Below are 24,363 nucleotides of genomic sequence, written 5' to 3'. Positions count from 1 at the left end.
TGCATGCTGTGGACCAAATCCTGAGCCCTACGCGCACGCACTGAGAACTGTCTCGCCGTCCGGTCACCTAGCCCGAGGGTTAACAGAAGCCTCAAGAATGCTGCTGGGTTGGAGGGTTTTAAAACCTACTCTGCACCCCGGGGTGTTTGGGGCTCAGGGTCCTTCCCCAGACACAGGCCCAAGGCCAGCTCTGACTCCACTGGCTCTTTGTAGACTGAATTCAGCACCTGTGAAGGGCTTTGAGAGGGACGTGGGCAGCAAGACCACCCTGCGCATCACCTACCCCGAGGGTGCCATGCAGCGGCCTGAGCAGTATGAACGAGACTCTCTCTTTGTCCTTGCTGGCTTCAAGTGGCAGGACTTCAAATGGCTCAAGTACATCGTCTACAAGGAGAGAGTGGTGAGCTCCCTACTACAAGCATCCCTTCCCCCGCCTCCAGCCTCCCGGCTTCCCAGGCAGTCCCTCCCACTGGACCCCACAAAGAACAAATAGGAAACTTCAAAATGACCCGAAGCTAAAAGGCAGCAAATCCAGCAAGGGACCGAGGCCAAATGATGGCAGGGTGCCTAACGGGCTCCTGGAGCTGAAATGCCTGCTTTCTGCTACCTCCCTCCAGATAGCCGGGGGGGGGGGGGGGGGGGGGGGGGGGGGGGGCTGGTGCTTTCTCAGCCTTCGTGTCTCAGATCCCAAGGAAGCAAAGCTCTGATTCCTGTGGGCAGCCCCAGTGCGACTCGCAGCTTTGACAGGCTCATGCCCCGGTCTGTAGCTACCTCCCTGGCCCAACTTCCCTTCCACGAGGCCGTTCTGACTGCTCTTAGGGCCTCACCTCATTCTCAACAGAGAAAGAAAGCCTTCTAGAGACCCTGGGGCCATTCTGCAGGGACAGTGGATTCTGCAGGCCATTCTCAGTGCAAGGGTTCTAGCTCCCAAACGCATGAATCCAGACCATTTTTGACCTCAGATTTTCAGTGCTACCCTGTAGGTTGGTCTCCAGCCTGCCACTAAGTCTGGTTCTTCTCTTTGGGTGTGATCAGATTCATGTTGACTGCTCTAAGCTGGCTAGGATCTGGGCCCATGTGTTTAGGGAGTGTATGTGGTAGCGTAGGGTCAGATTGCCCATTAGTAGACCACTGACTGGGGCCGCTCCTGAGACCTGTTTCCCAGTTCTGGGCCTGCAGGGACACCTGCCAACTTGTCTGAGTCTGTCTCCCACTCACGACTCTCGACTCTAGTCTCCTCCCCTCCAGCTGTCATCCGTCACCCGGGGGAGGGGTGTGCAGGGCTCAGGCCATTCATCTCCCAGTGCCCAAGCCTCTTCCCGGAGACCGATGACAGATTGCCCTCTGCCTTCAGTAAGGAGCTAGCTGTCCCTTTAGATGTAGAAGTTGGGGGCGAGAATAGCTTCGCTTACCTCTGAGGGTCTCAGTGCAATTTAGTTTGACTCCACAGCCCCTTCCAAGCAAGGCCAAGTGCAGGCAGTGTCAAGTAGATAGCAAGCAGGAGCGAAGACAGAAGTCAGGTTCAGAAGCTCAGGTAGGTGGGGCAGCGGGGACGGGAGCCCGACTCAGAGCCAGGCTGGCAGCCGGCTGTGCTGGGTGCAGCCCAGGTTTCCAAAGGGAAGGAAAGGACAAAGAAGCAGGTGATTGGTCTGGCATCAAGCAAGCCTCTTGTCTACCAGACTAGGGAGGAATGGGGCTGGGGGAGGCCCCCTCTCTTTTCGGAACCCCTACAGCCTTTCTATTTGCCTTAAGGTAACAGGCAAGCACTTCAGAGGGAGACATGGGAGTGAACTGGACCTGCCGTGGTGAACTCTTCTCATATACGCCCTCTGCTCATCAGCCCACATGCTCTTAGTCCGTAGACACCTAGCAAAGCCTTCATGGCTTTCTCAGGGCAGGAGAGCCAGAGGGTAGGGCCCTGACCCCATAGGGTTTTCCCCCCATGGTGCCCATTCACTGCACATGATCTGGAATTAGCTTAAACCAGTTCCTGCTTCCTGAGGGGCAGTGTGGGAGAAGTGAGGCAGTCCAGATTCCTTGGGGACAGCAGACCAGAGATGCATGTAGTCGCCTCTGCCTCCAAGAGCACCAAGGTCAGTGGAGTCAAAGCTCATCCTGTCTCCCCAAGGCAGGCAGGAGAGTCAGTGGAAGTGGGGGAGCTGCTCCCAAGAAGACTGAGGAGCTCGCCACTTGGTCTGGTGGCCTGGCCTTGGCAGCCAGTGGGTCAAGATCCTGGCACAGTGAGTGAGGCACTATGAGGTATGATCAGGGCCTCGCTCAACCCCGTCCTGGGCACACATGGCCAGCCTGTGTCAGGGAGAACACCTTCTGAGTGTGATGGGGAGAGGGAGGATGGCAAGGAGTCTTCTGAAGTCCTGTGGGCTTTCTGTGGTACCACAGTCAAGGGTGGCTCTGGACTTCTGAGTAATCCACCAGTAACACCAGAGATATCCATGCCTTCTCAGCATCCCAAGTGTCTTAGTCAGTGTTCTGTTTGCTGTGAAGGGGCACCGTGATCATGGCAACTCTTATAAAAGAAAACATCTAATTGGGACTTGTTTACAGTTTCCGAGGTTTAGTCCGTTATCATCATGATGGGAAGCATGGCAGCATGCAGGCAGACATGGTGCTGGAGAAGGAGCTGAGAGGTCTACATCAGGGTCTGCAGGCAGCAGGAAGAGAGAGGGCTACTGGGCCTGAATTGGGCCCTTGAAACCTCAAAGCCCACCCCTAGAAACACACTTCCTCCAACAAGGCCACACCTCCTAATCCTTTCAAAGAGTGCCACTCCCCGATGACCAGTCTTTCTGTAAACTTATGAGGGCTATTTTTATCAAACCACCACATGAGATGAACCTCCAGAGGCCCATTCTTGAGTGTCCCTTTCCCAAGCCTGAGGTTGGTGCCCTCCTGGGACATCTCTAGGCTGCTCATCACCTCCCTGGCCTCTAAGACCCAGGTCGGGTAGATGTGAATCAGGTTGCCCTTCCAGTCCTCCCTCTGGGCCTCGACCTACTCCTGCGGTGATGTTTCTGGCTGCTCAGCCTCCGGCTGCTAGCAAGCTCTAAACCTGTCTAGAGTTTCACCTGCAGAGTTCTGGCTGGAAATAGCTCTGCTCCGGGCCCGGGGCTGGCCGGGTAGGGCTGGAGCAGGTATGAGACTCAGACAGTTGCTGCTGTGCTGCTTATGGCACATACCTTTCTGGTACCCAGGAGTCCTGGTGAACACTGGGAGCAGGGAAGATGTGGGAAAGGAAGATGGTTGATGGCCCTGCCCTTCCCCGTGTGTGACCCCTTGGTTCTCTAATACATTGGACGGTGGCCCAGATAGCTCCAAACTAATTACCAAAAGACCTTGTACCTCCCTGGTCCCAGGAGCCTTGATTAAGCCAGCAAGGACGTCTAATGGGTCTCCCCACAGACTGCATGTCCAGCAAAGCGCTGGTGGATACTGAGGAGGGAAGTAAGGCCAAGAAGGAGGGCGAAGCCTGGGAGAGGGAGAAGCAGCCAGTGGTTAAGTCTATAACGAGAGATGCAGCTCGGTAAAGCTCTTCTCAGAGGCAGACTGCGGCCTCCCCTGTGCACTAGCCTGTTGGCCAGGCATTCGTGAGGTACAAGGCCTGAGCCAGCCCCTCGGACTTCAAAGACAAATTCAGTTCTGCTGTAGAGCAGAAGCCACTCACAGTCTAACGGGAGACACGGTCCCCAAACTAGAATTATTGCTCAGTGCAGGAAGTGCCTCCTAAAGCAGCTGGGGCGGACAGGAAAGGCCAAGAGAAGGCCTCCCAAGAAACACTGCCTAACAGGATGGGAAGGAAGAGCTGGGAGCGAGTCCGGCTTTCCAAACAAAAGGAACCATAAGTGTGGAGATCCCAGGAGGCCATGCTCCATTTAGGACGCTCTGAGACTATATGGAAAATGCACATAGCCATTGATAAGTCAGAACATGAGGCCCAGGGTCCCGGGTGCCATTACCTGTCATTCAGTCCCTAGATGAAGACTGGAGAGGACAGGACATGTGAAGGACAGGGCACCTCTTCTGGTCACTCAGGCCCCCACCTTGTGCATCTGCCAGCCTTCCCAGCTGTGCCCCAGGATGCCTGGTGGCCCAGGGCTACAGAGTGCCTGTGCGGCCTTTTCTTCCTTCCCCATCAGCTTCCCACCGACGCTGGGAAGCTGACATCTGCTGAGAAGCCCCTGTCTGGACTGGGCCAGTGAAGCTGTGGGCCCAACATGCAGAGGGAAGAGAAAGAATAAGGCTTGAGATAGCCCTTGGACAGTCACCACAGGCTTGACCATACAGCGGTACATTCTTTCCCTGGGGAAGGAGGGAGGGGAGGTTTTCATAGGCCAGCCAGGGTCCCACATTCATGGTCAAGAGGTGACCTCTGTTTGTTTGTTTGTTTGTTTGTTTTAGATAGGCTGGCCTGGAGCTCACTTTGTAGCCCAGGCTTGCCTTGAACTCAGGGCAGTCCTTCTGCCTCTTTCTCCCAAGTGTTAGGATTATAGATGTAAGTCACCATGCTCAGCTAATGTTTTTAAAAATTAAGATGAAATAGAGATGAAACCTAGCACAAAAAAATCGCAGTAAGTTCCCAGCCGCAGGCCGTTCCTAGTATTTGTTTTCATGGGACGAGGTTCACTCTGTTGCCCTGGCTGGCTCAAACGGTTGCCGATGTTCTGGCCACAGCCTCCCGAGTGCTGAGACCCCACCTCTCTGGCTTTCTTACCGGTTACTTTTGACTGGTGGTTGCTGTTAGAAGAGCCCCCCTTGCACGAGAAAGTGAAGTGTTTTTCTGTCTAGGCTGTGGGGTCTGGCCTAGATAGTGACTCAAAAAGAGGAGTCAGAGGCCAGGTCCAGAGGAGAGGAAACCCCGTAGAGCAGCAGCAGATCAGAGCAAGAGAGTAGTCTGGAAACTCCCCAGGGCAGGCAGGCCCATCAGGTCTCCAAGTACGAGGCCTTGCTGGACAGGGCCCAAGTTGGGGGTTGGATGTTATCTATACTAAGAGCCTCTACTCTGTTCCGACCTGAGAGAACTTTGCTCACCTGGAGAGCAAGTGGTCACAGACTCCTCTCCAGGCCTGTGCCATGAGCCTGTGGTAACACTGTTTTCCTTTGCAGCCATCACCAGCAACCATACTGTTGCCCCAGGCACTGTTCCACGCAGGAGTCGAAGGCCTTCCTTCTCCCTGCCCGTGCTGCTCCCCATTGCTTGCTCTGCAGCAGATTCCAATGCTCAGGCGCCAGACTGCTCGTCGCTGCTTCTGCTTTTCATCATTACTTCCTTCTGTGCCCTGTTGCTTCTTTTCCTTCTCTTTCTTTTCCCATCATATCATCATCATCGTCATCATCGTTATCAAAGCCCTCAGTTCCCAGCTTCCTTGAACCCCTTAATTCGGTTCTCCTAATAACCCTGTTAGACAGGTACTGTTACCGTCCTCGATGTAGAGACGAGCAAACCAAGGCACCAAGACAATGAAGTACTGGTTGAGGTAATGCTGCTAGTGAAGCAGTAGCTAGAATTGGGTGTAGAACCCACATCTGACTGCCCCAGGAATCCCCGTGAGGAGCCTGTCCACATACCTTCCTGCCTAGAATCCTCCATTTCAGCCGCTTCCTGCCATGGCCTCGGAGACCCCTTCCTACTGAGTTCTCGCTCATAACAGGCCCCAGGGATGCCTGCCTCACAGCTGTTGGCTGGCTGGCTGAGGCAGGTGCTGTTAAGTGGTAGCGCCGTATTGTGAGTCAAAGCTGTGTCATTGTGACTGTTCACTATGGCCTTTCTTATTTACTCCATTATGTCCATTCATTCAAAGTCAGACCCGTCACCAAAGCCATCGTCACCCCATTTTACTTGACAACACTACCACACCCTTTCTCCGCATCCAGTCAGCCCAGTACCAGGGACTGAGTGGCACCGTAGAGAGACAGAAACTGCGGCCACGGTTGTAACTCGCGATGTCACTTTGCCAGCACCCTGTCCCTAGTTGTCAATCAGATGCTCTGACTCACCACTGCAGATCTTCTGGACCTGTGTGTGTGGCAGGGAGAAATCTCCCATCCGTCATGCAGGGCAGATAAAGGCCACCATCAGTGAACTTCCCAGCCTCCAGTCCACACATGTGTATTAGTTACTTTCCTATTGCTGTGCTGAAACACCATGACTGTGGCAACTTATAGAAGGAAGGGCTTACTGTGCTTCCGGTTCCAGAGGGCTAGGAGTCCATCACGGCAGGAAATCGTGACAGTAGACAGCAGCCAAGGAACATCTGAGAGCTCATCCCCCTAACCACAAGCAGGAAGCAGAGAGTATACTAGCGGTGTTTTGAGGCTTTTAAAACCCAAAGCCCACCCCCAGTGATACACTCCCTCCAGCAAGGCCACGCCTCCTAAGCCTACCCAAACAGCTCCACCCACTGGGGACCAGGTATTTAAACATCTGAGCCTCTGAGGACCACTCTGACTCAGACTACCACAATAAAATCCACATCTGCCTCTGCTCTTCTTCCTCCATCCCTAGCCGTTTTCTCCTGAACCAAGAGGCCCTCTCCCTGGATCTCCTGAGGTGGCCTTCCCCCACCCCCTCCTCCTCACCTCTGTTGCCGAGCCTCTTCTCACATCTATCTGTCCAGGTCTTTCTCTCCTTAAAAATAAGCCTGTGAGCTGGCAGTGTGGCTCAGTGAGTAAGGGCAACTGCCATCAAGCCTGCCAACCGGAGGTTGCTCCCAGAAACCGCATGGTGTGAGGAGAGAAAACCGCTTCCCACAAGGTGTCATCTGATCCCCCTGATACAAGCTGTGGTGAGGTAGCCCATGATGTTCCTTTACTAGTACCTCATGGCTGGGTTCCATTTCTGAGTTACACACACACACACACACACACACACACACACACACACACACTACATGAATATATAAACACACAATAAACCAATTTAAGCTCTTCCATTGTCTCACCCACCCTCTCACTTTCGGTCTCAGGCAGCTGGAAGAGGCGACCCCTTTGGCTTCCCAGCCCCTCCAGCCTGGCATCCAGCACCCACCCCTCTGTTGGTCTGACTTTCTGATTGTAAATGCAGGGACTCGACCTCTGCCCTCACTTTAAAGGGACAACTCACCCACCGGCTGGTATCCTCAGGGCACGTATTGTGACCAGGCAGTGGGAGAGTCTCAGGGCAGTCTCTGGTTTTCACAAGCCAGTGACCAGAACCCTGGAAGCCTCGATTCTTTCCGCTCTCTTTGCCCTGTGTATTCAGTCACTCATCACCCAGATCCACAAGCCCTTCTGAAAATGGCTTGCTCCGGTGATTTCAGCAGCTTCCTAGCTCTCTGCTGCCGGCTAAGTTTCCTCCAGTCCGCTCACCACGTGTGCCTTCAGGACCATGCTGAAGCATCCCTATGGCTAGCTTGTTCTCTTGCTTAATGGCTACCGACGTTTGTGTGAGGTCTCAGACGGACATCATCAGTATCACCTGGAATCTCGCCGTTTGGGGGAGGTCCACTTTAGAACTTCTGAATTCGAAGCTCGGGGGTTGGGCAGTGTCTGTTAGAATGAGTCCCCCAGAAGTAAGCGGAAGAACCACTGGCCTACAGGATCAAATCTAAACCCTGACATCTTCAGAACCTCCCTTGTCTCTGCCACTTTCTCATCCCCAACACGTGCACTCCATCCTGGCAGCAACCAACACGTGCATCCTGTTTCCCACCCCTGCGTTCAGCCTGCACCATCCAGGGCTGTTAGAAATCCTCTCTCCAGCCCCTGTAGGCAGGAACCGTCTTGTGTATTGCAAGCCCAGGCCCTTGAGCAATGTTGGATCACAGCTGACACACTTAAAGGAATAAACATGGAAACTGAGGCTGGTCGCTTCCGAGGAGTCAGGATTTTAACCAGGACGTGGGGCTCTCCGTCTGGATTGCTCCTCTTGCTATCACTGCCCCAGGAGATGATTGTTCTGGGCTCTGGACCCTTGTATCCTCCTGATCTCTTGCTTCTCCTGGGGATCCTCTTTACTGTGTTTGATTTTCTTTCCTGGTTCCAAGAAGATTCCTTGATAAAGGATATGAAAACTAAGCTGCCCTGGCTCCCTGCCTGAGTGTTGGTGTCCCCTGGCTGCCTCACACTGGCTCTTCTTTCTGTTCTTGGCTTTTCCCAAATATAGCTTTCAGATAGGTTTTTTTGACCCTCTCTTCACATCAAAATAAACCCCAAGCAGACTAGAGGATAGATAGATAGATAGATAGATAGATAGATAGATAGATAGATAGATAGATAGATAGATAGACACACACACACACACACACATATATATATATATATATATATATATATATATATATATATGTATGTATGTATGTATGTATACACACACACACACACACACACACACCAGGTCTCACTGCTGCCCAGGCTGTCCCGGAACTATGTAGCCCAGGCTGGGCTTGAACTTGTAGCAATCTGCCCAGATCAGCCTCCCAGATTCTGAGATTGCATGAAACACCACATCTAGCTGGAAATCTTGAAGAAAATAGGATACCAAACTTTAAAAAAAAGACTTTAAAAATTATTTTTATTTATTTATTGGGGGTGGGGCTATGCACCGCAGCTCTCACGTAACCGTCAGAAGACAACTTCCAAGAATGAGTTCTCTCTTTGCGTTGTGTGGGTTCTAGAGATCAATCTCAAGTCAGACTTGGCAGCGAGCATCTTTACCTGCCGAGCATCTTTCCGCCCCACCCCACAACCACATCCTTTTTCTGGAGACAGGTTCTGATTATGTTGTCCTGACTCAGCAACATTCACCTGCCTCTGCCTCCCTGGTGCTGGGATTAAGGGTATGTGCCACCACCCCCAGCCCTCCCACACCTCCTCCTCCTCCTCCTCCTTCCTCTTTTTTTTTTTTTTCTTTTTTTTACGTTTTGAAACGGAATTAAATTCCCTAACTGAAGCTATTAGGGGACAGTCTCCCTGCATCTCCCTCCCAAGTGCTTAGATTACAAGTTTGAGCCACCATGCTTGGCAGGAAGGGACAAACTTTTAAGGCACAGAAGTGCCAGAAGAAACTTGGCGATATCAATTCAAACCAAACAAAAATATTCTATCAAACATTTTGAAAGTATGTCTAGAAAATATGATAGACAGAGGTTTATTATTCTGAGGGCTGTCGGGGACGCCATCAGAGCCCAGCAGCCGAGAGAGGGAGGGGTACATGGATTGCAGAGGAGAAATGAGAAAGAGACTACCACAGAGATGTGTGCGGCCTCCCTAGCAGTTGGAGACATGCATGTGCGGGCAGCAGGGTGGCATGTGTCACCTGTCACATTTTCAAAGGAGATATGAAATTATAACACAGAACACTGGCAAGAGTGGAGGACGGGACTCTCAGGTTGTACCAGTGGGGGCATGGGTTTGGGAAAGGAAGTGGTACATAGTGCCAAGAGGAAGGGAAAACCTGCGTGCAAGATTTTTATCACGGTGGTCTTTATAGTAGCCACACCCAAATATGACCCAAGGGATTAGTTACGCAAATTATGGTTGTCACTGCTGAATGGAGCACTGAGCAGCAACATAGCCAGCCTACAGTGGAATGGACATCTGGACCCGCCATCACGGTCATCCTCCTGTCCTTTGCATGTGAGGAAGTCTGGTGGACGTAGAGCTAGATTCAGTGTTAGGAACGAAGCTGTCCTCTTCCTCTGCCTCAGTCACCTGTCACCCAGCTGTAGAGACCCAGTGGGACCGTGAGCATGGCAACCCTTGACATCCTGTACTCATCTGCAGGACCAGTTACCTCCTGAGAAGTGAGACTGAGCCCACTGGAAAGAATGCCCGGGCTCAGGGCCAAGAGTAGCTGAGTCAGGGCAAGCAACCAGGTCTGGCAACAGATCCTACCCTGGTCAGAGGGGTCCCACTGCCTCATCTGTCAGCCCCGGGGTGCTTAATATAAGTTCCAGGTCCTAACTGGCTGCTTTTTAGTCTCTAGCCTCATGTAGAGGCAGGCCAGATGAGTGAAGTTTTGGGCACAGAGAATGACATTGGCAAGGTATGTGCTACTTAGCGAATTAAAAACCATTCCATTCAGCCAGGTAGTGGTGGCATGCACCTTTAGTCCCAGCACTTGGGAGACAGAGGTAGGTGGATCTCTGTGAGTCGAGGCCAGCTGGTCTACAGAGTGAGTTCCAGGACAACCAGGGCTACACAGAGAAATCCTATGTCAAAAAAACAATTCTATTCAACTGGTAATGATGTCAGGAAATTGCTGCCCTCAGAGTGAGTAAAGAAGTGTATGTCTTCACCATATTCCGGCCACATCCAATGAGATGGAGTGAAGAAAACTATGGAAGATCCAACCCTTTTGAGTCCGTTTTCATATTCTGGAGACCATATCTTCCTCCATATCTTCCACCCTAACAGGGCCAAGGCCACTTCCATCCTTAAGGGTAGAGTGTTGTTCTGAGCCTACTCTTGAAGCCCGGGAAGGCTGTTTGCAGGGGCTACAAGCAGAGTTTGGATATACAGAGTGAGGAGACAATGAACAGGAGCAGGCCTTACCAGGGGCCTGGGCAGGAGGAGGGCTTTGGCCAGCTTTTCCGACAGCGTCATGGTCAGTATAGGTCTCAGGTCTGAATTCCGGATTCCAACTCTGCCCTCCATGGTACTTTCTTCTTTCATTTGTTTTTGTTTTTCAAGACAGAGTTTCTCTGTGTAACAACTCTGGTTGTCCTGAAACTCAATTTGTAGACCAGACTGGCCTCAAACTCACAGAGATCCACCTGCCTCTGCCTCCCAGGTGCTGGGATCAAAGGCGTGCGCCGCCGCCGCCGCCGCCACCGCCGCCGCCGCCGCCGCCACCACCACCACCACCACCACCCGGCTCCATGGCACTTTTTAAAGGAAAGGTAGACTGTGTTTTATTTAACAACTTGATAGACTGATTTGTATCTTATTTTCTCACTTACTGTTACAGTGCTGAAGATCAAGCCCGGGGCCTTGGTCATACTAGGCAAGTGCTTTACCTCTGAGCTGTCCCCCTGTGGCAAAGTAGGAAATGTTCTTACCCACAGGCCACCTCTCCAGTCTCTGCGCTTAGGATCTTAAAGCCTTAACAACAGAAGCTAGCAGGGGCTGGCTTTGAGCCAAACATTTTGGACGTGTGGCTTCTAACTGTCAAAACAACCAACCACTCTAAGGCTGAAACTGGTATTCTTATCCCGCAGTTGAAGATAGGAGCCCTCAAAAGGGTAGTGAGCTGCCTCAGGGCATAGAGTGAGCCGCTGGGCGTTTGGGTTGAATCTTAGACCCACAAGTCTTACCTGTAGACACCAGCCATCCCAGAGGGCAGTGGGAGCCACTGAGGATGTTAAACCTGAGAAGGATGTTAAACCGGACTCATGCAGGGAACTGAAGCACGGCAAGATGGTGGCCAAAACAAAGATCCCAGGAGAACTGGTGACCAAGCCCGGGGCAATGGCCGTGGGCACATCTGCCCTAGCAGTGGCTGCTGAAAGTCAGACCATCATCACTGCCCTCAGACGCCTCCCAAGAGGCCGTATGCATGCCCTGGCATGTGCCCTGTGTAGAATTATGTGTAGGTCATGGGGCACTGAGGACCACAGGGATTAAGAAATATCTCAGTAGCAGGACCCTGAGGGGGAGGGGGCACTGCCTTCTTTTCTTCCCAGATCTTCTTCCACTTGGTTCTGGCTATGCCGAGAAGAGCAGAGCAGGTTGTGTTAACAGGAGCCTGGCAGCTCCCCACACGGGAGCCAGCCCAGACTTGACTGAGGCAGGGACATTCCTGGAGGAGGGAGTGACGAGAAAGGCAGCCCACAGCTGTCCTCCAGGAGAGGTGTGGTGGCACTGACTGGCCTCTGGGTCCTGGGGGTGGGAGAAGTGAGATGGAAACAGCCCGCCTGCCCCCGGTGGGCTGGGCAGTGCACCCAGCATCCGGCAGGCCTCCGGCACCCGCTGCCTGCCTGCAGGAACCAGCGGGAAAAGCTAGCTCCACACTCCCGTGTCTGAACGGGTGCAGGTGTGGACCTGTGCAAGTGTGCATGCGTGCTGGCCTCTCTGTGGTGGCTGACACCTCCAGCCACACCCTCTGTTTCAATCTCTTGGCTTCTGCAACACTCAGTCATAATAGGAAAGATTTATTGAGTTCTTTCTGTATACCAGACACTGCCAGATGCTATCAAACCCAGCATCTCTTTTAATCCCTTCAGTTTTCTGGGAAGTCGGTCTTGTCATCTGTTTTATGCAAGAGGAACCTGAGGCTTAGACAGATGACGTGATGTGCCCCCAGGTCACAGAGATGTGGAATTGGGATCTGAGCCTCAGTTTTCTGCCCTGGAAAGATCTGTCCCGTGTACACATCTGAGAAGAGCAGCCGTGGGGTGTTTGTTTGCCTGCTTGATGCTAGGAGACAGGCTGAGATTTGGTTGGTACCTGATTTATTTTTTTATTTAACTTATTTATGTATATGTGTATGGGCATTTTGCCTGTATGTATATCTGGGTACCACATTTATGCCTGGTACCCAAAAAGGCCAGAAGAGGATGTTGGATCCCTGAGACTGGAGTTACAGACAGTTGTGAGCAGCCATGGGAACTGAACCTAGGTCCTCTGGAAGAGCAGCTGCCCTTCTTAACCACTGAGCTACCTCTCCAGCCCCAATATGTATCTTATAGCTGGGGAAACAAAAGCTAACATCATACTTGAAGTTCTTTTGTTTGTTTGGTTGGTTTGTTTGTTTGTTTTTGTTTTTCTCTGTGTAGCTCTGGTTGTTCTGGAACTCGATCTGTAGACCAGGCTGGTCTCGAACTCACAGAGATCCATCTGCCTCTGCTTCTGAGTGCTGGGATCAAAGGTGTACGCCACCATTGCCCGGCCTCACACCTTGTTCTTGATACTCTGCTTTTCCCTGAATTCTCAAGGAAGCTCTACAACAGGACAAGAAGCAGAAGAAAGGCTGAAATATTGACTATGCCACTGCCTGCTCCTCCAATGTGGGGCTCCCTGGGACTTGGGACCTAAGCATGGGACACTTCCCCCAGGGTCCCAGCACTACCTTTAGCCACTTCTGGCTGCCCCAAGGTGGAATAGACATCAGAGCTTGCATGAATTTGGGGCTGGGGCAGAAAGTGCTCACCTGCTCCCAGGACACAGGCCCTGCCTCAGCTTACCCTCTGCTGCACAGAAGCAGGAAGTCAGGAGGAGCTGTGCACGTATGTGTGCACATCTGCACGTATGCATGTGTGTATTAGTGTGTAAGAGACTACTCACTTCTTACTGGAAATGGGGCACTCGTTCCTCCTTTCAGAAGATTAGCCGGGGGAAGCAAGGCTGGCCCGCCCTTCCCCCTGGCGCCTCTTTTCTGATTCTTAGAGGGATTTGCAATAAGCTAATTCCCTGTAGTTTCACATAGTGGTTAGATCCTGGACCTTTACAACACGGGAAGGCTATGAATGATGGTTTCGATGACAGTGCCTCAGCTCATGGGTAGATTCTGGATTCTGGAGTGGAATCCAGCTTAGATGTGTTCCACTGTGCCAGCCGTGTGTATGCCCCGGCATGTTCCCTGTGTAGAATTATGTGTAGGTCATGGGGCACTGAGTGACCCCTGACTCACCTCGGAGCTCTTGCAAGGCTAGAGGCATCTTTCTCCTGTGCTTCAGACTCCAGATGTGAACAGCAGTGGGAAGCTAGGATACCCTGGAAAGACCTGTCTTGGGACCAAGACACTCGGTTTCAGTCTAGGCACGGCCTCAAGGGTTGTGACCTCCCCTCGCCCTACTGTGCCCATTCCCCACACCCTTGCAGCTCTGGGAGCGGGGGGGGGGGGGGGGGGGGGCCGACACGACCTGTGTTTTCAGTCTCCTCTTGAGGTGTATGAGAACAGGCACAGACAGAAGCCTGGGGGTGGGTCGTTGGGGCCTACTGGGCCCTGGAGAAGAGATGGGTCTGAGGCATGTGACCAGGACATCTCCTACTCCTGGACATCTGTCACAGCCAGGCCCATCCAGGAGGGGCTTCTCCATAACTCTGTATAATGGCTCAGCCTGTTCTCTCCTCCATGCTGGTCCTATGTCATCCTCCGATCCCCACCTTTATCTCCTTTACATACACAGCCACAGACCTGGGGGTGGGGTGCAGAAGCCACAGGACTGGTGCCTACTTGATTAATCTAATAGGTTGAGACCCAGAAGTTGATCTGACCCATGAAAGGACAGAAAACAGCTGCCAGAGAAGGAGAGGTCGCCTTCGGAGGAAGACAGGAGAATGTGGTTGGAGCAGAGACAGGGCTGGGGAGGTACTGGCCAATGGAGGAGCTTTGGAAGAATGTCGTAGCTCCTTCAGTACTATGCCCTGCCCCAGCTGGGCTGGGTCCTGGGCTACAGAAATGAATCAAAAAGGAGCCCGGCCCTGTATAAGTCTCACAGTGGCCCACATTGTAAGTATTGAGTGTCCCCGATTTGTCCATAAGGAATCTTCCTTGCTCAGAGTCCCCATTGAACAGAGCTGAAGCTGAATCCCAGGACCAAGGCTCTTAGCTCTGTTTTATCACTTCTCAAAGGCTAGTAGGCACTTCTTCCTTGGGGTGCAGGAGATCAGGAAAGATGAGCAAGATGCGTTGTATGGGTGGGGGGATGGGGGCATTAGAGATAAGTAGCCAGGAGCATGGAGGAGTTGGCTGGCAGTGGTTCAGAGGGCTTGTGGTGTGAACGGAGGCAGCCAGATGTGATATAAGCTGGTGTGTATTTGGAAAGATCATTGTGGCAGGGTGATACGGCTTGGGAAGCAGAGGCAGCCCTTCTGGATACTCAGTTCCATGTGTGTTAAATAAGCAGCTGGAACTCAACAATCATTTTCATGTGGCTCGTATTTTCCATTCACTCTACAGGGCTCTGGAGTGTTAAGCTGGCGTAGAATGGGCCAGTTGTTATGGTAGTCCTGACGGACAGTAATAAGACAGGGACCTGAGGTGGTAACAGTGGCTTTGGGAGAGAGGCGTGGATCTATGGGATAAGATGTAAGAAGTAGGGGGCCAGAATGGGTGAGGGATGGAGGAGAATCTGATGTGTACTCCCAGGTTTCTTGTTTGTGAAAGATGGATGGACAGTAGAGGAAAAGATGTGGACAACACAGGTGTTAAATAAGTTATATCTATGTGACAAAATTCTCAGAATACATAATTCTGATGCCTGGCGTTTCTTTTCTGGGCCTGTATCCGGTATCACTTAGCTGAACTGCTTTTGTAAACTTTTGGGATTTTCCTGGCATTTCGCATTCCTAAGTAGCGCTGTAATAAGCAGGCTTGCAGCCTGGGGGTGTGAGTAATTGGTCGCATGCTTGACTAGCATGAGGATGGCCCCAGGTTGCCACTTAACTTTCTCTTACATCCTTTGCCCAATTCTATGAGATCTCATTGATTTTTTTTTTCATAATTTTGGGGTTTTGTTTGTCTGTTGGAGCTAGGGTGCTGTTGAGACAGGGTCTTGCTGTAGTCTAGCTTCCCTCGAGACCTAGGACATCCTTCTGCTCAGCCTCACAGATGCTGGGATTACAAGAATATTATCACCGTGCCTGGCTACTTTTCATGAGCTTTTAAAACAAGAATGTATTTTTTGCGACAAACTTTTCTCCACAGTTTTGTTTCTCTCTTACATTTGCTTGTCTTGTTTTAATTTTTTTTTGAGATTCGTTTATTTTAAACTCAGTGTTTGTGTACACTCTGTGTGTGTTCTGAAGTACATTCATAAGAATGTTTGTGAGGTTGGGCTGAGGATGTAGTAGGGTGTTTACTGGAATGCTTGAGGCTCTGGATTTGATCCCCAAGGCTGGGGGGAAAGTAGAAATCTTTTTAGGGCTAATGAGATGAATCAGCAGGTAAAGGCACTTGCAAATGGAAATCTCTTGGGTTTTGTTTACATGTACTTGTTTATTTTTTATGTGTTTGACACATGTACATATGTGTGAGCACATGTGTGGAGCTCAAAGGACAACTTGGTTCTCTCCTTCCATGTGGGTTGGGATCAAACCCAAGTCATCAGACTAGGGAGAAGCACCTTTACCCACAGAGCCATCTCGCTGGCCCCGGGGCTTCTTTTCTCTTCTCGCACCCAGTGATCATTTCCTCTTGGCATGCTCAGTACTTTTCCACTCTAAGTTTAGTTGATTTTTTTTTTTTTTTTTTGTGTGTGTGTGTGTGTGTGTGTGTGTGTTTGTGTGTGTGTCTCCTAGACAAGTAACAAATTTGCTACTTTGGAGGCCGTGGTAATGGTTCCAATGCTGCTTGGCTCACAGCTTCCTCTGGCGTTCTGAAGAGCCCTTGCTGTAGGGTACAGAAAAGGGAGTCCATGAAAGAGCAGCTCAAGTGACTGATTTGGGGATCTAGACCAGGAAAGGCTCTGTGAGGTTGGACAGGAAGAAGGGGAAGGCCGAAGAGGAGAGGCCCCGTGGCCCAGAGTCGGACGCTGGGATATGTTTCAGAAGCAATGCTTCCACATTTGGAACCAAGCTCCATGAGAGAGAATGAACTGTTCTACACACAACAGGCCCGAAGCCACCCAGTTCTGGTCAGGGGCAGGACTGAGATCTGAGTGTCATTCTGCTGCTCTGTGACGGCTCACGAAATGTCTTTATTTTCCAGGTCTACTTTAGGACAGTTGACTGAGAGCCAGGACAGACAGACAGAAGGGAAAGGAGGCCAGCTCAGCAGAGCAGATAGGCGAATGAGGGCAAGCCGCTGGTGGGCCCCACCTATAGCGGGGAGGTGGGACAGCTGGGCCTGGGGGTTTTCCTCTTGTCCCAAGGACACCCCGCCCCTGCACTCAGGACAGAGCAGCACTCCTAAAAGTGTCCCACACTCTGTCCCCCGCCTCAGAGCTCATTTTGTGACCCCCATTACTCACCTTGGTCCCACCACATGGTCACCCTTCCCGAACACATACCTGTGTCTGGCACACATCCCACGAGCCCTCACATACCAAAGCCTTCCAGTGTTAGCTGGTTTATGCCACGGACCTCAAGTTGCCTTTCCACACGTGTCCCCTCTCCTCATTGCTCATTTCTCTGTGTACAGTGTGGGTCCTTTCCATGCATCTGGACACATGATCAGGTGCCCAGCTCGTGTCCTCTTATGCTGTGTCTACAGAGTGCATCCGATGGCTTCTGGAAGTCTGTGGCCACGCGAGTGCCCAAGGAGCCCCCTGAGATCCGCATCCTCAATCCGTACTTCATCCAGGAGGCTGCCTTCACTCTCATTGGACTGCCCTTCAACAACGGCCTCATGGGCAGGGGGGTGAGACTCCAGGGCAGGGAGGAGGGGAATTTGGCAGGGGAGCCTTGGAAGGGAAATGGGTGGGGAAGGAGGCTCTGTGGGGAGGAAGGCCCATCCTTGGAAATGGGCCAATTAGCTCAGAAGGTCTCAGCCACACACACACCCCCCACACACACACAGAACTCTACACGCCTCCCTCCGCTCTTCTCTTCCAGAACATTCCAACCCTTGGCAGTGTGGCAGTGACCATGGCTCTCCATGGCTGTGATGAAGTGGCAGTCGCAGGCTTTGGCTACGACATGAACACACCCAACGCGCCCCTGCACTACTACGAAACTGTGCGCATGGCAGCCATCCAAGAGGTGAGAACTGGGCAAGGGGGCAGTCTTTGGGTGGAGCCGGGGGGCGGGGCTTCCGGCACGAGGGATGGACTCCAGCATCTGTACAAATAGGAAGGGGGAACCAGCCGCTGCTGTTACCCAGAATTCCCCAAAGGACCACCCTGGGTTAAGCAGCCACTGTAGTCTAGCTTGCATGCAGGCCACTGGCCATCTGTGCGTCCTCTTCCCAAGCCTTCCTCCGAGCCCAGAGCCCCTTTCTTTGGCTTTCTTCCTGAACACTCCCTCCATGGCCCTCCTGCCCTGGCCCTGGCCCTTGACCCTCCTTGATACACCTGGCCTCACACTCTCTTCTTGTCCACAGCTCCAATCATCCTCTTCCACAGACCCTGCTTTCCCTGGGAAGATCCCCCGCCCTTCACACAACCCACAAGTGAACAATGCTCCCAGAAAGACTCTCATATCCCCTCCACTCTTTTCTCCACCAACCACAGACCTCACCCAGCATGCTCCCAGGCAACCCATCTATCTGTACAGGTAGCTTCTAGCTCTCCAGGCCTCTGCACCCCACAACAAGGATGGGGACCGGGAACGACTGAACCCTTCCCATGCATCAGTTTCTGCTACAGCCTCTCGCTGAGCCATGCCTGAAGCCTGATGAGCAGGAGGGTAGGAATCCAGGGGCTCTGGTGGCCACCAGCCCCCATTGCTGCTCAGCGGCCTTTTTACCTGCACCTCCCCAGCCCTCAGCACACCGCTGCTGAGCCTTACACAGTGAAAGCTCCCAGCCACCCTCCCTCCTCCAGTGAGAAAACTGAAGACACACAGGGGACTTGAAGGACCCCCTTATGGAGCACCCCCTTTCCACTGTTCACTCCCACTCAGCCCTTCACTGCATCACCTGACTTCACGTCCCTCAAAGTTACCAGTGCCCTATCTCAGAAAGCTAAATCGAATGGACAAATGCCACGTGTTTTCTTTTATTTATTATGGAGGGGGGTGGTACATTGTACCATGGTACATGTGTGCAAGTCAGAGGACGACTTTTTGGGCAGTTCTCTCCTCCCACCGTGGGTTCTGGGGCTCAAACTCGGGCCACCAAGGCTTATGAGACAAGTGCTTTTTTATTCTCCATCCGTGGGTCAGTTTTTCTGATTGCTCAGAAACCTTTTTTTATATTGACCACTTCTTCCTGCTTAGGGTCCCCTAACTTCTAATGTTTCTTATTTCACCCACCCTTCTCTCTTTTCTTTCATTCTTTTTATTTTTAAGATTTATTTATTTGTTTGTTTGTTTGTTTATTTGTTTATTTATTATGTACACAGTGTTCTGCCTGCATGTATCCCTGCAGGCCAGAAGAGGGCACCAGATCTCATTATAGATGGTTGTGATCCAACATGTGGGTGCTGGGAATTGAACGCAGGACCTCTGGAAGAGCAGCCAGTGCTTTTAACTTCTGAGCCATCTCTCCAGCCCCCTTCTCTCTCTCTCTCTTTTTTTCCCCTCATTCTTCAGCTTTGGTCTAACTCTTAATAGTCAGCATTAGGCTAGGCATGGTGACAGGTGACACATGCCTTTAATCTCTGCATGAGGGAGACAGGGGCAGGCGGGTCTCTGTGAGTTTAAGGCCAGCCTGATCTACAGAGTGAGTTCTAGGCCAGCCAGGGCTACAGTGAGACCCTGTCTCAATAGAAGAAACAAAGAAGCAGCTGTAGGGCCAGAGAGAAATGAATGGATCAGCAGTTGAGTACATACAGCACACACATTGCATATTCATGCATACAGAAGTAGTGTATACACACGCATGCACGAACTGCGCAAACACACACACACACACACACACACACACACACTTTAAAATTTTTTTATATGTTTTCTCTGTGTAACCCCAGCTGTCCTAGAACTCACTCTGTAGACCAAGCTGGCCTTGAATTCAGAGATCGGCCAGCCTCTGCCCCCAAGTGCTGGAATTAAAGGCATGTGCCACCATGCCCTGCCTAAAAATACATAAATCTTAAAAAAAGAAAAATCTTATTTAAAAGAAAAAAGTATCAGAGGAAACTCTGCCGAAAATGTGGACTGCAGTAGATGGACAAGTCTGGTCATGCCCTGCCTCAGCCCACAGGAGGCTCCCAGTTTTCCTGCATGGAAGGAGGGATTAGGAAAGAGCACCTGAGTAGGGCAAGGCCTGGCCTAAGAGCTACATCCAGGACAAACTTTTGCACCTTCTCTTTTGTGGTGAACCAGCCCCCACATTTATTTACCCCAGGGACTCTTGAGGAGTGAGGGATAGAGACTTAGTTAGAAATAAAGAGGGGAGAGAAACACAGGATAGACTTGGGAGGGCCTGGATCCTTATCCACCGGCCCAGAACTTTATTCCAAAGGTCTGTTTATAACAATGCCAAGGGGTGGAGCAAAAGACTTCCCCCTTGCTAGTTACAGTCAAGTGTAGACATTACAAGCACCTGATACTCAGACCCGTGGTCCAGTCAACCTCTTATGCAGTCCTGCTGGGTACAGCTACTAGAAAACCTAGTGGATTGCAACACTTTTTTTTTCAAGATTTAAGTTTTAATTATGTATATGTGTGTGTGTATGTGAGTATGCACACATGAATGCAAGTTTCCACCAAGGCCAGAAGAGGGCATCAGATCTCGTAGAGCTGAAGTTACAGGTGGTTGAGAGCCACTGACAACCATTGCTGGGAATTGAACTCTTGTCCTCTGCAGGAACAGTTATATGTTCTTAACCACTGAGCCATCTCTCCAGCCCCATGCCTACTTTTTCATTAGGAGAGCAAATGGTCCAGCATTTTATGAGCATACGCTGATGGAGAGTACAGAGCTCCCAGATTCCCCTGTGGTTCCTCTCATGCTCCCCACCCCAGTGACTGCTGGGAAACAGCATTTAGACATGGCATTATGGCCATAAGTTCAGTAACTCTAAAAGATAAGGACTATTTTGATATCACACCTCAAAAAGTTAATCATTTCCTAGTACTGTGGAATATCCAGTTCTCTATTGACATGTTAACCCTCAGTGACTCCTAGTGGGTGCTCTCAAAACAAACACATCCATTGGTTACTTCTTCTAGAGGAAGGGGAAGGCGTGGGATAAACAGTTTTACGAATGCCTCTGTTTCCTTGGATCCCCATCCTGCCATTCTTCTGAGCCTGTTTCTTGTTGTGCTGTTGTTTTGCTTTGCTAATTTCTGTCTGGGAAATGGCTGCGCAAGCATGAGGACCTGAGTTTGAATCCCAAGAAGTCAGAATGTCGAATCAGGCTTTATGTGACTGCTAAGGTAGTCAGGCTTGAGCAGCAAGTGTCTGTACTGGCTGAGCAGCACGCCAGCCCCACCCAGCCTTTTCAGTTCTCCTCTGAAAGTTTATTCCTTCAGCAGACTCTGGAGTTCCACACGGTTACATCAGACGGAGTCTGCTAGTGTAAGTGTAGCCTAAATGGGAAGAGATTGCCCTCTACCACTGCCGCATCTGGAATCTTCCGAGGACAGTGATGTCTTCATAGCTGAAATACTTGCTCTTAGATTTCTAGAATCCTTCCTTTAGCTACTGTCTCTAGAGCCTGGTACAGTGTCCGTCATTTTTCTGGGGTAAAACTTTAAAAAGCTCAAGACTCACTCTTCTATGCAGTTTGACTCTTTCCCAAGGTAAAAGAGTCATGCAAATTCTAGCCAACCACGGAAAGATCAGCTTCTAGCAGTTCCCTGTTATTCCCCTACGAGGGCACTCAGCCTGTCTCCCTGGTCTTCATATTATTGTTTGCAAACTGCACAAGATGCACCCCAAGAGTTCTCTGCATTCCTCTATCCTTGAGGCAAAAGGGGGGATCATCTCCATCTTTTTTGCCAGAAATAAGGGAGTGTAATAAAAGTCAGAGAGCAACAAGTTTTTTCCCCATAGCTTATAAACTAATTCTTGTTATTCTCTAGTAATTTTCCTGTCCTGGGTCTGACGTCAGGTCTCCTTAGTTGAGAGGTTCCACCAGGATGAAAGCCTTTTTGACGGAGTTTCTCCTATGAGACAAACCCTGTGTTTGAAGTTTCCCTTCGATTTGTAGCACAGATTCCAAGTCGTCAGCTCATTCAAAGCTTCACCCTTAACACCCATCAAATGTGAAAGGCAGCAAGATCAGGACAGGCAGCCAAGGAGAGGACTGTGCTTCATTCCAGGATTTTCAGTTTCTAAGCCAAGGAAGAAATTCTTAAGAGAAGTCAAAGTCAATTTGTTTGGAATTTCTGTTTTGTATTCATAAAACCTGTGGGCTCTAACAAGTTAGTTACAAGTCTTTATATTTGTAGTTGTGCTATTTGTATTAAGTAATGATGAAACTAAAACCTTTAAGTCTGGGAGCTGGAGAGATGGCTGAGAAGTTAAGAGCACTGGCTGCTCTTCCAGAGGACCCGGGTTCAGTTCCTAGCACCTAACTCACAACTGTCTGTAACTCCAGTTCCGGGGGATCCAACAGCCTCACACAGTCATATATGCAGGCAAAAAACCAATGCACATGTCTTAGTTAGAGTTTCTATTGCTGTGAAGAGACACAATGACCACTGCAACACTTATAAAGGAAAGCATTTCATTGGGGCTGGCTTACAGTTCAGAGGTTCAGTCCATTATCGTAATGGTGGGACATGGTGGCATGCAGACAGACATGGTGCTGGAGAAGGAGCTGAGAGTTCTGCATCTTGATCCGAAGGCAGCAGGAAGTGAAGTAAATGCCACACTGTGCTTAGCTTGAACATAGAAGACCTCAAAGCCCACCCCCACAGTGACATATTTCTTCCAACAAGGCCACAGCTACTCCCAACAAGGCCACACCTATTAGTGCCACTCACTATGGGAGCTATTTTTTTTCAAACCACCACAACAGATGAGAATAAATAAATCATTTAAAATAAAATAAAATCAAGCGGGTTGGGGATTTAGCTAAGTGGCACTGGGTTGGGTCCTCATCTGGGGCAGTGGAGACAGACAGGTGATAGTGCACACCTTTAATTCCAGCATTCGGGAGGCAGAGGCAGGTGGATCTCTGTGAGTTCGAGGCCAGCCTGGGCTACAGAGCTAGTTCCAGGACAGCCAGGGCTACACAGAGAAACCCTGTCTTGAAAAACCAAAAAATAAATAAAAATAATATCTTTAATTCTAAAAAAGAAGTAGTAGTCAGGCATGGCTGCACAAGTACCAGACAAGAGGTCTCTGGGGTTTGCTGAGCACCAGCTTAGCTCAGGGATCAGTGAGAGACCCTGTCTTCAGAGAATAAGATAGAGCAGTAGACCAAGACAGTAACATCATCCTTTCCCCTCTACACACACACACACACACACACACACTCAAGATTAGAAAGAAATTCAATCTAATTTCATTAAATAAATATCATGGAGTGCCTACTCTGTGTCTAACCATCCCTATCCACAGAAACTTCTGGAAAGATGATTGAATCTTCAAAGAATGGACATGAGTCCCCCAGGGGTCTGAGACAAGGAGAACAACTTGCAGAGGCAACAGTAGAGTGGAATGACCAGGCCTGTGTTTCTCTAGGAGTTTGAGGGGACAGATGGTGGAAACAGGAAGACTGGGGGAGACCGGCCCACCTCAGGCACTGTGCTGTGGATTGTGAGGGAGGAAACCATTACTACTTGGGGATTTGGGTTTGTGGTTCACACCAGAGGCTTCAAGGAAGCTCGAGAGCGGTGGGACACAGGGGCTCTGGTTAATGACTCTGAGTTTTAGATTACAGAGATTTGGAAGGTTGGAGAGGGTTGGAGGAATCAAAACAAGGGCTGGACAGCCCCTCTCCTTTGTCCCAGTGATAGTGGCTGTGAGTACAGACATGGAGTGGCCCATGCTGACACACAGCAGAGGCCAGCTGGAGATAAGCCATGAGGCTGATGACACTCATCCCTTCATTCAGTCAAGCCTTTTCCTTGTTTGAGAGGCTTTAGTCATTGAAGCTTCCTGGGGAGATTTCTGAGAATCAGAAGGAATCTAATCCCATAAGCCCTGGATGGTGGCATCTTCTCTGACTTACTAAGGATGCAATTTTAAGTATATAGCACTCTTTGTTTGTTTTATTTGTTAAGACAGAGAGAAATCAAGTATGGTGGGGAAGTGCCCTTAGCCATTGGGTGCCAGCCTGGAAGAATGGTCTTGGGAGATGGAGTCAGAAAGATAAGGGGTTCAAAGCCAACATGAGCTACATAGTGAGATGCTGCTTCCAATGATAGAGCAGATGGGTATAGTGGTTCACACCTGTAATCCAGCATGTGGGAAGCTGGGGTACAAAGATCATGAGTTGGAGACCAGCCTAGGCTACATACATAACATACATACATACATACATACATACATACGTACGTACGTACGTACGTACGTACGTACGTACATTCATTTCAGGCCAGCCCAAGCTGCTAAGTGAGACTCAGTCTCGAAACCACAGGGCAGGTAGGATGGCTCAGTGGGTAAAGGCACTAGCCATACAAACCTGATGACCTGAATCCAATCCCTGGAACCCACAGAAGGAGACCCACTGCCAAGAGTCATCATCTGACTTCCACTTCCACACTCAGAGATGCACACATCGTATATACATGCACACACAGAGTAGTAATACATTAAAAACGAACTTTTTTTTCCAAGACAAGGTTTCTCTGTAGCCCTGGCTGTCCTGGAACTTGCTCTGTAGACCAGGCTAGCCTCGAACTCAAAGATCCGCCTGCCTCTGCCTCCCA

At 50.6% G+C, this 24,363-nt stretch overlaps 1 protein-coding gene across 2 annotated transcripts in view; it reads left to right on the top strand.

The window, feature by feature from the left end:
- St3gal3 (ST3 beta-galactoside alpha-2,3-sialyltransferase 3) overlaps positions 1-24,363 on the top strand; it is a 224,744-nt gene that overhangs the window by 198,832 nt on the left and 1,549 nt on the right. For both annotated transcript variants that reach the window (XM_059254844.1, XM_059254845.1), the window contains exons 9-11: positions 214-400; positions 17,150-17,296; positions 17,491-17,637. In XM_059254844.1, coding sequence (XP_059110827.1) covers positions 214-400; positions 17,150-17,296; positions 17,491-17,637 — 481 coding nt within the window. The remainder of the gene's footprint in view (positions 1-213; positions 401-17,149; positions 17,297-17,490; positions 17,638-24,363) is intronic.

Source organism: Peromyscus eremicus, chromosome 2 (genome assembly GCF_949786415.1).
Source record: "Peromyscus eremicus chromosome 2, PerEre_H2_v1, whole genome shotgun sequence".
Taxonomy (NCBI): Eukaryota; Metazoa; Chordata; class Mammalia; order Rodentia; family Cricetidae; genus Peromyscus; species Peromyscus eremicus.
Note: the sequence above shows the minus strand (reverse complement) of the source record. Positions and strands in the feature narration are given on the sequence as shown.